Below are 12477 nucleotides of genomic sequence, written 5' to 3'. Positions count from 1 at the left end.
AAGTTTTTTTCAGTAGCGCCCTTTTCTCTTTTTACTCGAGGATTTGTTTGTTCCAGACAAGTCATCTCTCTTTTTTTCTGTCTCTCTGCCGCATTTTCTTCCCCCACGCATCATTAGCGCTTCATCTCGGGGCCAGCTTTTCACCTCTTCCTTCTTATTTTGGCCCTCTCTCCCTCTCCCTCTGCAGCTGATTGCTTGTTCTCTCGGATCAAAGTGCCGCCACTTCTTTTCACATTTCATGTCCTCTCCTCGGTCCTTATTCGATCCACCTGTGAGACTTCCTTCTCCCTTTATATTCCTCACATTCCTGCAGTGTCAAAGTGCTCCGTCCGTCGGTCCTTTTTGGACTTCCTTCTTTTCGTCTCTCCTTTCCCACCTTCTCCTTTTCAGTCTCCTCTTTTGTTACATTCCAGGATTTTCTATCCAAATGTCCTCTTTTCTCCCCCCTCTCGGTGAGCCTCCCCCTCCCCCCCTCAGGGTTTCTTTGGTCGCCCGTTGCGCGGCAGGTTCTCCACTGTGTTGCTGAGGCGGTACTTGACGATGATGCTGTGCACCGTGGACTTGGGCATTCGCAGCTCCTGCCCGATGGCCCCCTCTGACTTGCCGTCCTTCCAGAGGTCCACCACTCGCTGCCGCTGCCCCACATCGTGCTCCTTGGTCTTCTGGCAAGCGGCGGCTGACCCTCCGGCGGCTCCCCACGCAGCTCCCCCGATGGCCCCAGCAGCGGCGGCGGCTTCTGTGGGGGCAGACAAGCGGCAGACTGTAGTGGAGACTCGGAGAGGGGAGCAGGATAATGTGACACTTTACTGGTCCCCGTAGGGAATTCTCTTTTAGTTTTCTCCTCTGCAGGGAGGTCAGGGGTCAGTGGGGGAGCTACTGGAGCTGGCGGGGGTTCAGTGTCCTGCTCAAGGACACCTCAGCAGGACGGGTGCTTGCAGTCATGAGGGCTTGAACCAGTGTTCTCCACTCCAAGGGCAATCTAGCTAATTTCTAAGTTTTGTCTAGAATGTGGGACTCCTTTTAGTGCAGATGAGTAGTTTCCTCATGGCAGTACTGATCCTGAAACAGGTTTTCCAAAATGCAATTCAAGATATTGATAATGCCAAACACAAAACAATCCTTCACCGGAGCATTTGGTGTGTCATTGCATTTCACAGAGGCAGACATGCATATTTCTGGAGATGTTTTGAGCTTCTCTCAATAGAAGGGCTATTAATGGAGGGGAGCTATGAGGTCACGAAATCAAGAGAATTGTGTTGTTTTAACTCCGTCCACTTCTCCCGCTCGCTCTTTTCCTCCCTGGCTGAGTCTAAAAAGGTCAGGAACCAGCGCGACCCTAATCAAGCCCATAAATGTGGCCTCATTTGCTGCGTGCCTGTGCCCTGCCAGAGTTCAGGGTGTTCAGTCTGTACTCGGCTCGGCTCGCTGCGAGGCCCCCGCAAAGCAAGAAAACCCACAGAGTAACACAACTCGCGCGCGACTATTTCTGAACAGCCGCCGCCGGTTCACAAGTCACAACACGACGTTTACACAACCAAACTCCTTCTGCGGTTTCTGTCCCTCTCAAAATACCTTGGTACAAAGTCCAAATGTTTTCTTGGCACGGCCCGATTCAGACAGGCTGAGCATAATGACATTTTCAGAGATAGGCCCTGGCTCCCTAAAATGCAATGCCTTTGACAGATGTCCCAGTCTACAATTACATAAATCAAGATACAGAGTGAGAGGAAGGCGCTGCTCTGAGAGAGCTGGCTGTTGTGGTTTTTTTTTTAGGGCAAAGCTATTGGGGAATATCAGGTTTTACCAGTTATCTCTGCCACATCTCTGCTATCTAAACATCTCCGAACACGAATACACACGCAGAGCGGAGAGAGGGTGTCTGGTGAGCATATGCTGTTACCAAACTAATTATGAGAAAGTAAATTCACAAACCGACAGCGTGCTCTGACAGACTGCAGGCGAGGGGAGTTGGACGAGAGGCCAAAATACAGAACAGATTCTTTTTTTATTATTTAATTTTAAAGCTTTTAACTCAATAAGTAATGAGGGCCACAACAGGACTTCAAAGCAGAAAATAAACATGCTGGATAAAGAAAACACTCCTCAGACAGGTTTGATAGCGCTCCAGACTGTGCTTTATTGTTGCACAATGTGCTGCCGAGGCGAGTATTAAGGTTTCGAGGTTGGACATGTTAAGAGATGAAAATGCCTTAATATAGCAGCGCAGCACGTTTGTGTTTGATTTTGGTAATGTCTATTTCAGGTGTCTATTTGGCAGCCACATCAGACACTCTGCTACAGATGGTGATTCTTCAATATGGACTCCTCTCTGGATTTTGAAGGTTTCACAACTTAAAGGCTGCTCAGGGAGATAAAGCGTTTAATCAGGTCGTTCTTTACACCACATATTTAAGAGTTAACTATTCTCCTGAAATACCCGATTCCCAGAGTCAGTAATTTTCTGTTTTCTTTTCTAAACATTCTTCCCACAAGAAATAACCATATTAAGACGGAATTCCTCGGGTGATATCTTTAAATAGAAGCAACATTTGGACGGGTATTTTCTGCCTATCATCAGTGCAACTTGCCAAGTAATCAAGTCCAGATCTCTAAAGCCAGATTCCTGCTTCTCTGTCCGGGGTGTCGTGGAGGCTCTCTGCTGGAGCTGATGTGCACCCTCTCAAAAAATGTAACGACACTGAGGCTGACCACAAGAACTGTGATTAGTGAGATTGGTCTGCCTGTGTTTCTGATTCATATTTGTTCTCAGTAGCTGTCTCGTTTTCAGTAATCTTTGACAAAGCCTTATTTTGTGGAGTCATTTTGTATCCAAACTTCTACAAACCAGACTTAAAGGAGAACTATATCGCTTAACTGTTTCACCTCCACAAAGTTGTAAGACTTGCAAGAGTTGCATTAAAATAAGATCGAAGCATCACAGGCCAACATACTTATTTTGTAGTGTGTACTACATTATCCCAAATGTTTCCGACAATGTTCAAACTCAGAGAAATCTGTGATTTAACGTGTGTGTGTTTGCCAAACGTGACTGAACATAACATGAATACAACTTTTTTAAATTACCTCGTCGATACATTCCCATCAGCAAGTTGGTGATTGTTTAACAATGCAGACAACAATTCCCATGAGCCCGTGCTACTTACGTTTTTAGTTTTGTTTTGAATGAGTGACCCCTAGTGGCAGAAATGACATACTGCTTGGTTAAGCAGGGGGTTCACGTCATAACATTATTATGACGTAGTGAGTTTTGTTTGTAGGTAGCACTCACGTTATGTCTGACAAACTGTTACAGATCTGGGATTTGTATTAGCCACAGCGGTGTCAGATCGCACAAAATGTCAACTTCTACATAATACTGCTTTAATGTGTGATCACAAGATAACGGAATAAAAAAGAATTGCAAGCACAGCCATTTTCAGCTTTTACAGATAGCAAAGCAACCTCGAATCGGTCTGAATCTTTCCATAATCACCAAGTTAATGAAAGAATGTACAGGGGAATCCTTCAGGTATAAACAACACTGATCCCAAAAAAGTCGGGACGCTGTGTAAAATGTAAAAACACACCAAGAAAAACCCAAAACAGCATGCAATTGATTTGCTAACAAGCTGTTTACCGCTTAACAGTTTTACAAGTGTTCCTGAGGCCATGTAGTAATATTCTTTATACAATCATGTGTTTTACAAAGTGGTGAACCTCGCCCCATCCTCGTTTGTGAATGACTGAGCCTCTCGAGGATGCCACTATCACCTGTTCGCAATTAACCTGTTTTTGTGCTGTTTTCACTACAGTATATGTCAAAGACTTAGCAAATTATCACATTCTGCTTTCATTATGTTCTATACAGCGTCCCATATTTTTTGGGGGGAATTGTGGTTGTAATAAAAGCACAACATGACCTTAATAAAGTACTAAATCTACTCTTGCTGTGGTGCTACAACAATCAAGAGGTTACACTTTCTGCTGAGCTGTAAATCAGTTCCTGTGCCAGGGGCAGCTGCAGCCAGATTGCAAAAAAAAGAAACACCTCCGCAAAGAAGCATAAATCTGGCTTAAATTGCCAGCTTGCCAAGTGTCAAAGAGATCAAACAAACTGGTTTTCTTGTGTAAATTACTTTGAATACTATAATTATAGAGGTCTTACACCTTTGATGTTTGTAATTACTGACTGTAACACATTCACACACACTCACAGACTCACACACACAGAGAACTCGCACTGAAAAAAGAAGAAGAAAAATTTCGCTCACTTATAACACCTGTAATGCAAGCCAAAAAACTGGGTCTGAGCTTCAACGGAGCTTCAAACACTGACCTGATATGAAGGATCCGGGCGGCATCTGACTGTAGTTGGCCCCTCCCATGTGTAGGGCGCTCGGTGGGGCGGGGGTGAAGGGGGCTCCGTAGTTCTGCGGGGTCGCGTAGGGTCCTGGAGGTATGGGCTGCACAGAGGCAGAGAAGATCTTTGTCAGGAATTATGTGCATGTAGGAAGTGATTTATAGAGATAGAAGATACAACGATAAGAGAAACAATACAAACCACTTTTAAGTTATGTAAGCTGACAAAAAAAAATCTGCTGACTCAGCGCAGTTGGGGAGTGCAAAACCACAGGTGGGTGACAGGATAATGGGCTCTGAATTTTCATTGGCCGACCTCCATCGGTTTTATTTCCCATGAGTGCAGGCAGTTCAGGCAGGTTTCAACCTGTGAATCTACGTGTGTGTGTGTGTGTGTGTGTGTGTGTTTAAGTGTGTGCGCAGGCAGCTGACCGGGGGTGTGTGCGTCTCGGTGCCCTTGCTGGCCAGTCGGCTGAGGATGCTCCTCTCGGACATTTGCAGGCGGGCGGCGATGGGCGGGACTCTGGACAGCGTGGCCGGTAGCCGGGTCACGTCGGCCTTCATGTCGCTCAGCAGCTCCTCCAACTGGTTCAGCACTGCAATGGCAACAACAAAAGCATCGACAACTGCTGACTTAGAGGAAGACAAGAACTGATTCTTCCTTCTTGATCCATATTTTCACATTTTAGCTTCTACTTCCTGCTTCTTTTGCACCTATTTTTTTTAATCATTTTTATACTTTTTTGGATACTTTATTGATTTACGCTGACACTTTTTGTCTTTTTGACGGACAAACTTAGGAGCTTGTATGTATTCAGTTACTTCAATATAAACATTTAAAAGTAAAAACAGGCATTTTTCAAAAAATTAGATGTCAATTTAAAGGTCAACTGAGGTGATTCTGCAATAAAAAGTAAAAAAAAAAGTATCCTGTTGCTAACTATGAGGTTTTTAATCATTTGCCGTGTCTGAACACTATAAATAGTTTGTTTGAAAGTCTCATATTTACAGATTACTCTACTTTTGGGCCTTTTATTTCCAAAAGAAAAAGAAAAGCATTTTTCTCATTCTATCCTGTTCCCATTCTTTATTACCTCGCCTCTGTCATCACATCCCTACATGGACTTCATCCCTGATCGGAGACAATTTGATAAAATTGTTTATGAGCGTTCATTAACTTCAGCCGCGTTACGTGCAGAAATACGAGACAGGAACGACAACAGTAGTGCAGTGTTATCCTTTCGACGGAATGATATAAACATGGACAGACTTGCCAGGGAGATAGAGAGGAAATGTTTGGAACTATCACTTAACATGGTGTAAGCTTATCTGCCTGGCTTTACTTAAGACAGCTTCAGGCGCAGCGATTTGGTCGTTGCAGACGGATTGCACAACAGTGCCTGTGATTATCTGTCTGCCAATCTCTCCTCAGCTTCTCTGTTTACTTCTTTCACACACACTGGGTTTGTTTTTTTAATTAACTGTACGGGCTTATTTTTCTAAAATATCATCCCAACCTTTATGCAGGACAGCGTTGGCGGGCTTGTTGCCGGCCAGTGACTCCTTGCTGAGGTGCTGGTGCGACTCGGCGAGGCACTCCACCTCTGCGAAGCGAGCGTTGAGCGCCATGGCCGGGTGGCTCGGGTCCTGGGTCATGTTCAGGTAGGCTGCCCGTCGCAGCTGCTCCTCTATCACTAGCGCCTGCTCCAACAGCTGGAGGACGAGAGAGAAAAGTGCATTCTATTGTCTATTGTGTTGCACATACGCATAAGCTCATGTTGCTATCCCAGTTGGTCTGTAACACTTCATACCAAAAGTTATTAAAGGGAGGTGCAGCATCGAACGCTGGTGTGTCCACATTTCTGTAGTGCTTCAGTCACACTGTGTCCCAGTTCCAACAAAAGGAAATGATGCTTTGTTTAAGCTTGACATTAGTCTAACTGCAACTCTGCATCACAGATATACAACTATTTTAATTTCACACTTTGCTAATACTGATGTTAATTATACTTTTCATGAAATGTAACCAGAATCATTCACTTCTGTCTTTTTTACTTAAGCTGAAATTTCATTTTTGGTCAGTTTTTACAGATTTAAATGTATCTTGAATGTATTTGTATGGAAGTATTTTGAATATAAGGATCAAGGCATTCTTTTCATTGTAAATGTTGAGGTTAGATTTTGCATTCACAAATGTTAAATTACTGAAAGAATACACTACAGAATACAAACACAAAGAATTTGTTTCCATCATCACCCTCGGAAATTCTTTGACGCCCACGGCCTGACATTGTACAAAGATATTGTATTTTTTTCCCGTTTTATTTTGATACTTAGGCTACGATAGTTCCCTCCTTCTCAATTATCTTATACTATTTTTATGATGAATGTAAAATGAAAATATGTCTTCATCAACTGCGTTTGAAAAAAAAAGGGTTTTAAAAAAATGAACACAGACACAGAAAACAAAATGTTTTACCAACATTGTTTTTCATTTTGAGCCGTCTCACCACTATCAACAATTTGTTTTAATGTTTTACAGCTGTGTGCGTTGCATTGTGAGAAAAACTAGTTTCCACCAACATCACACTTTGAAATGAAGTGTTTTTGAGCGTGGACACAGAACTTTTTTGAGTATATTTTCAGATCCAGAGTAAACACTGTACCTCCTCGAAACCTGCTTAGAATTACCATTAAGTATGGAACTGGGGCACATGAGGCATTATTTATTGTTGCCCTAATTTGTGATTTATACTTATAATCCATCTTGCCAAGAAAAAAGTAAAACAGTAAGAGAATGAGAGCGATAAAAATGTAAGACACAACAGTTACAGCAGAATAGAAAAAGACAGTAGAGCTCAGTATCTGGTAGAAAAGTAGATTCCTGCACTTTGTTCTAGCATTTCAGTCTCTCTGAAGAATGATTATTTAAGACTGTATATAACTTATGCTTCTCCCCTCTGCAGCTGACACCTCTAATTCCATAGAGAGATGTTAAGATAATATTCATGATCTGAGAGAAAAGAAAATACAAGATAAAAATACGTCCAATAAAGAAACTAAATTCACTATGCTACTATGAGCTACCTGGTGTGAAAACAGCTCAACACATGAACTGATTTAAAAGATTTACTGTAAAAGGAACCAATTTTAGATTGAACTCACCCACATTTCTGATCAAAGGAAATCTGAATAGCCAACTTTTATTCCTTAAGTTATGTTAAAACACAGCCGAGGAGGCAAAAATGATAAAACGGGGCTTCAAAAGTCTGATCTCCCCTCTGTTTGCCCCCTACTCTCATTATATCATAAAACATTTTTCTATTAAATCTGCTCCAAACATCTCTCATCGCGTCTTTCTGATACTTTTAAGCTGTATATTAATGTCTTGGTTGTCATAGCAACAGTAATCTTACCGTTTCAAGGTTAATAAAGCTTCATACAGCCGTTCAAAAAAGTCAAAAGGGATTATTTGGTGTGAACGTGCTGCACAAGAGGAGATTTGGTTATATAACCTATTAAAGCTGAAACATACTAAGGAGAAATTGCTTTGTGCTGCCGTGTGCTGTCTTAACGGCACATTTACATTAAAAAAAATCTCCAGCAATTTTAACAATGAAAAAAATGAAGAGAGTAAAAAAGAGACAGAGATACAGTAAATGAGGATGTTGAGTGCAGGATCTGAAACATGTGAGCCGGTCAAAAACAGGATGAGAGCTGTTCCAGAAATGCAGCGGTCAGCAATACCATCCAGCCAATATGTGGGTCTAGGGGCATCCGTCATCCGACCATCAAACGAGTCAGGTGATCGAAGACGCTGCGAAATGTTACTAAGAATGGGTTTGAAACCTCAGACTTTTTTGACAGGAACCGAAATGTGTCTGTGGCAAAAAAGAACTTCGTCAAGAATCGTCTTAAATTGGCATTTTTTGCCACAGACACATTTCGGGTGTCTGTGGCAAAAAATGCCAATTTAAGACAATTTCAGTCAGTGAAGTTCTTGTATGTAGTGCTTCATTTTAAATGAAATGATTTAATAGAGAAACATGTTTACATTTGTTAGATTTTGGAAAAAAATCATGTTATTGGTAGAAGAACAAAATAAAACAGCTTAATTTAGAAAAGGTCTTGTCTTACCTTGAAGCGTCGGGCCAGGAACTTGTTCTTCATCTCCAGGAAGTTGCCTTTATTCGCCTGCGATTTGAAAGGCTCATTGACGATGGCGAACTGGGGATCGTTCTGGATGTCCTGCCACCGGGCGTAGCCATGACTGGCACAGGGGTCAAGGGTCATGAACCACAGAAGAATTAAAGGAGTTTGACATTTTGGAAAATATGTTTATTTGCTTTCTGACTGAGAGTTAAAATAAGAAGGTCGACACCACTCTTGAATGTGTTAAACATAGATCTGGAGCCAGGAGACTAGCACAATGAGCTAGGGGGAAACAGCTATCCTAGCTCTGCCTAAAATTACAAAATGCTTACCAGCAACTAAAGCTCACCAATCAACATGTTGTTGCGTTTATGTTCAATTTCAATATAACCAGAAATATCAAGACGACACTTTGTGAAGGCTAAGTTACCAAACACGGCAACTCCTGGGAAGAAAAAGCTAGCAACAGCACGTAGCTTCCCCTAAAACCTCAAATTGTTGTTAGTGACATCTTTGTGACATCACACTACGTCACAGAGTCATACATTTGCATAATTTATACCTAGCGACTACTTTGTATCATAAGAATTGATTTAGCAATCTTGCTGGCTCAGGCGTGTGTGAGCTGACCAATCAGAGGAGACTGGGTATTCAGGGCATGGGGGAATAGAGGGGGAATACAGTGCTGCAGCCCTGCACAGTATGAGAAAACAGCTGTTTTTTGAGCATTAAAGAATATAAACCTGTTCTAGTAGTAACCCAAAATAAAATTTTGAACTTGAAAATGACCATAATCTATCTCCTTTAACCAACACATTACAGTGGTATTGATCTGCTGGGAAAGAAAGCAGATATGTTTATTTCCCGAAAATGTTAAATGAATATTGGTTTTTGAGGGTGATTTATCCCATTTTTCTCAAAAATTGCCATTATTATAGCACAAAATAGGTTTCAGGCAGCTTCTGAAACACATAATTTCTTTCATTTCAGTCTAACTAGGGCTCAGCACTAGCTTGTTGAATAATGAAAACAGAGTTTTATGTGAATGCTGCACAGCCTTAATTACCATAATAGAGGGAACAACATGAACTAAACGAGCCACTACATCAGCTTCCAGCAGACACAGTTTGCTGTTTACGGAGCTCTGGCTGGCTTGTTGACTTATTACACTCGGCTCCTGCCGGGCGATAGAAAAATAAACACACCGGGGTCATCGCCCGGGCTACTGCTGTCAAGGATACATCACGATTCCCGCCAGCAGCCAGAAGTCGTGTCGACGGTGCCAGATCTCGTTCATCTTCCCCGAGGAGATGGCAGCTCGCTCCTCGTTCTGCCAAAGAGTGTGCAGCTCTGCGGGGTGAAGCCAACACAAAGTAAAAATGAGGTTTGTCTCAAAGTGCTTAGCTAGGTGAAACCTGGCTGCAGGTGTTTCGACAGAACAAAGAGCTCTTCTAGGTTTGTGATCGAGGGGAAGATTGTTTTGGCTCACTGCTGCTTTGTGGAAAAGCTCCGGGATGCAACAGGAATGTTATTTGTAATAGCTGTGAATTTGCTGTTGTTTTGACTGGTTAGAGACTTGTTTGGACATCTTAAGTTATTTTGATCTTTTCATCTTTCTCTCTTCATCTGTCACTGATTGTCTTGTATTTTTATTTAGGAAAAAAATGATCGTCTCAATCCTAAAACATGTTTCTGAGCTACATTACATTCATTTTTTGGAATATTGCACACAGTTCCTTACATATCTGATGGGATACAGTTCTTGCCACGATAACATCTGTTTTTCTCTTGCAACGAGAATTTTTATCAGCTGACATTGTTTTGATCTGACAGGGATGTTCTCCATGTTTCCTGTTGAACATCCTGAGATCTGAGGAAGGTCTTTGCAGACATGCCACTGTCCGCACCACAAGGATCACCTGAATGCCGCCTCAGACAACAAGCATCCAGCCTCGAAAACAGGTGCATTCACTTCCAACTTAGCAAGAGGCTATTGCCGCGTTCCTGTCATATCCGAGTTACCATAACTAACAGTTTCTCGCTTGAAAATAACATCACGTCAAGTCAAGACTGTGACTGGAAAACGCAGATTATTCTTCAAGTTCTGATACATTCAATTTGGCAGCTAATAATACAGATGCCGTTACATTACGTACAATACCACAGAGATCAGCCGAATCTGTTTCCTGCAGGTGAATCAGTACTGACCAGTGAAGCCGCCATCTGCGATGTTGAACATAAAGCGAGGTCGCTCAGTTGGAGGCTTCCCGTTACCCTTTGGCGCCTCCTCCTTCGCTGCTTTGACTTCTTTCCCAGCATCCTTTTCACCCTTAACTTCCTCTGTTATAGAGAAATACGGCAAAGATATTGTTTAGTAAAAGAATTGCGGTTATTTAGCAGCATCGCATCAAAGACAGCAGAGACGTACCTTTCTTTACGTCCGCCACCTCGGTCTTATCCTTGGCGTCCGTGGCTTCTGTTGCTGTGGGTGTCTCTTTGTCCTTTTCCTTCTCCTCGCTCGCTTTTTCTCCTTCTGCAGGAAAAAACATTAAAACTTACGCTGGCAAGGAATTCATCTGACCGACTTATCAAGTTTCTTTTCTGTGTTTGTACCTGATTTCTCTTCTTTGACCTCCGTGTCTTGCTTTGCGTCTTCTTTGCTCTCCTCTTTCTTGTCCTCTGTTGATGGAGCGTCGGTCGTCTCTTTCTTCTCCTCCTCTTTCAGGTCGCTCTCTTCTCTGCCTTCAGTCTTCTGACCGGGCGATGCGCTCTGTGACGTCTCTTTTGTCAGAGAGGAAAGCTAAGGAGAGGAACACGATATGTTATCACTCACACAGAGGCAGTCTGTCTTGTAGTTGTGCAGTAAAAACGCTTAAACGTCCATGGAACAGAGAAGAAATGTATAATTTACTTATTAACCATAACTGATGAAAGCACCATTTATTCAGTTTATTCAATGTACAGCGTATTCTACATGTAGTTTGTTTAACAGACAGTCACAGACTCTTTGTTTTTATACCTTTGTTGTTGACATTTTGCAATTAAATCCACATACTTTTTTTAAATTACATTTTATAACATTTAATTCTGTTTTCCTTCCTTACGGGCAGCCAATATTTCCCAGTGATTTTCTAATTATATAAAAATGATTCCACTGAAAGCCTCAGAGATCAACTGATAAGTTTTGCTCAGGGCTAAGGCTGATTTTCAGTAATCAAGGAGACTGATAACTGATATTTGCAACATTTGCAACTAAATGAGCTCCATGAAATGAGCGGTGACTACAGACAGAGAAAAGAGGGGGTGCATGAGAGCCAAAGTAATGCAAATAAAACGCTGATAATTGGAAAAATGCTAAATATCGGACCTGATAATTGGTCGATCCATAGATGGAATTGATTATTTTAAGTCTGCACTGTTTGCCATGCAGTAACAATGTCTTTTTCCTTTTTTGTTGCGTATGAAAGTGAGCACAAAACATGACTAAAGGGAAGAACAAAAACATACAACAAAGGGGGAAGCCTAGGAAACTTGAACGTAAAGTGTATGAGATTTATGTTGAAACTGGTTTTTAGGGACTTAAAGTAGCTCTAAAGCTTTTAAACTTGCAAAAATAGAAACATATATATATACATGTAAAGAAAACTTGCATTTATTGGCTGATTAAGAGCACAAAATGTAGATGTTTTAGCTGTTAAGTGTCTGCAGTGTCCCACCTCCTCAGGGTCTGCTGTCTTGTTGCTGTCCACGTCTTTCCCCTCGTCCCTCTCCTTCACCTTGTCAGACGGGGCCTCGCCTTCCTCTTTGTCCTCCTCCTTCTCCACCTCTTTTCCGTTCTTTTCTAGCTTGTCTATTGGAGCGGGGGTCGCTGCACATGTTGGGACAAATAAACACAAGAAAAAAAACACACATTTCTGTAGGTAAGCTTCAACTCCAGCTTTATGTCAGTACCCTTTACATAGAGTG

The 12477-nt window shown here is 42.1% G+C and overlaps 1 protein-coding gene across 2 annotated transcripts in view; it reads right to left on the bottom strand.

The window, feature by feature from the left end:
- chd3 (chromodomain helicase DNA binding protein 3) overlaps positions 1 to 12477 on the bottom strand; it is a 42570-nt gene that overhangs the window by 7993 nt on the left and 22100 nt on the right. The window contains exons 31-40 of one of the 2 annotated variants that reach the window (XM_073474718.1): positions 12228 to 12379; positions 11125 to 11311; positions 10940 to 11044; positions 10720 to 10851; positions 9753 to 9861; positions 8497 to 8629; positions 5877 to 6072; positions 4792 to 4955; positions 4337 to 4463; positions 474 to 736 (exon numbers count right to left, since the gene is read on the bottom strand). In XM_073474718.1, coding sequence (XP_073330819.1) covers positions 474 to 736; positions 4337 to 4463; positions 4792 to 4955; positions 5877 to 6072; positions 8497 to 8629; positions 9753 to 9861; positions 10720 to 10851; positions 10940 to 11044; positions 11125 to 11311; positions 12228 to 12379 — 1568 coding nt within the window. Of the gene's footprint in view, positions 1 to 473; positions 737 to 4336; positions 4464 to 4791; positions 4956 to 5876; positions 6073 to 8496; positions 8630 to 9752; positions 9862 to 10719; positions 10852 to 10939; positions 11045 to 11124; positions 11312 to 12227; positions 12380 to 12477 lie in introns of those variants that run through there. The other variant, XM_073474719.1, reaches the window with a different exon arrangement.

Source organism: Pagrus major, chromosome 10 (genome assembly GCF_040436345.1).
Source record: "Pagrus major chromosome 10, Pma_NU_1.0".
Classification (NCBI taxonomy): Eukaryota; Metazoa; Chordata; class Actinopteri; order Spariformes; family Sparidae; genus Pagrus; species Pagrus major.
Note: the sequence above shows the minus strand (reverse complement) of the source record. Positions and strands in the feature narration are given on the sequence as shown.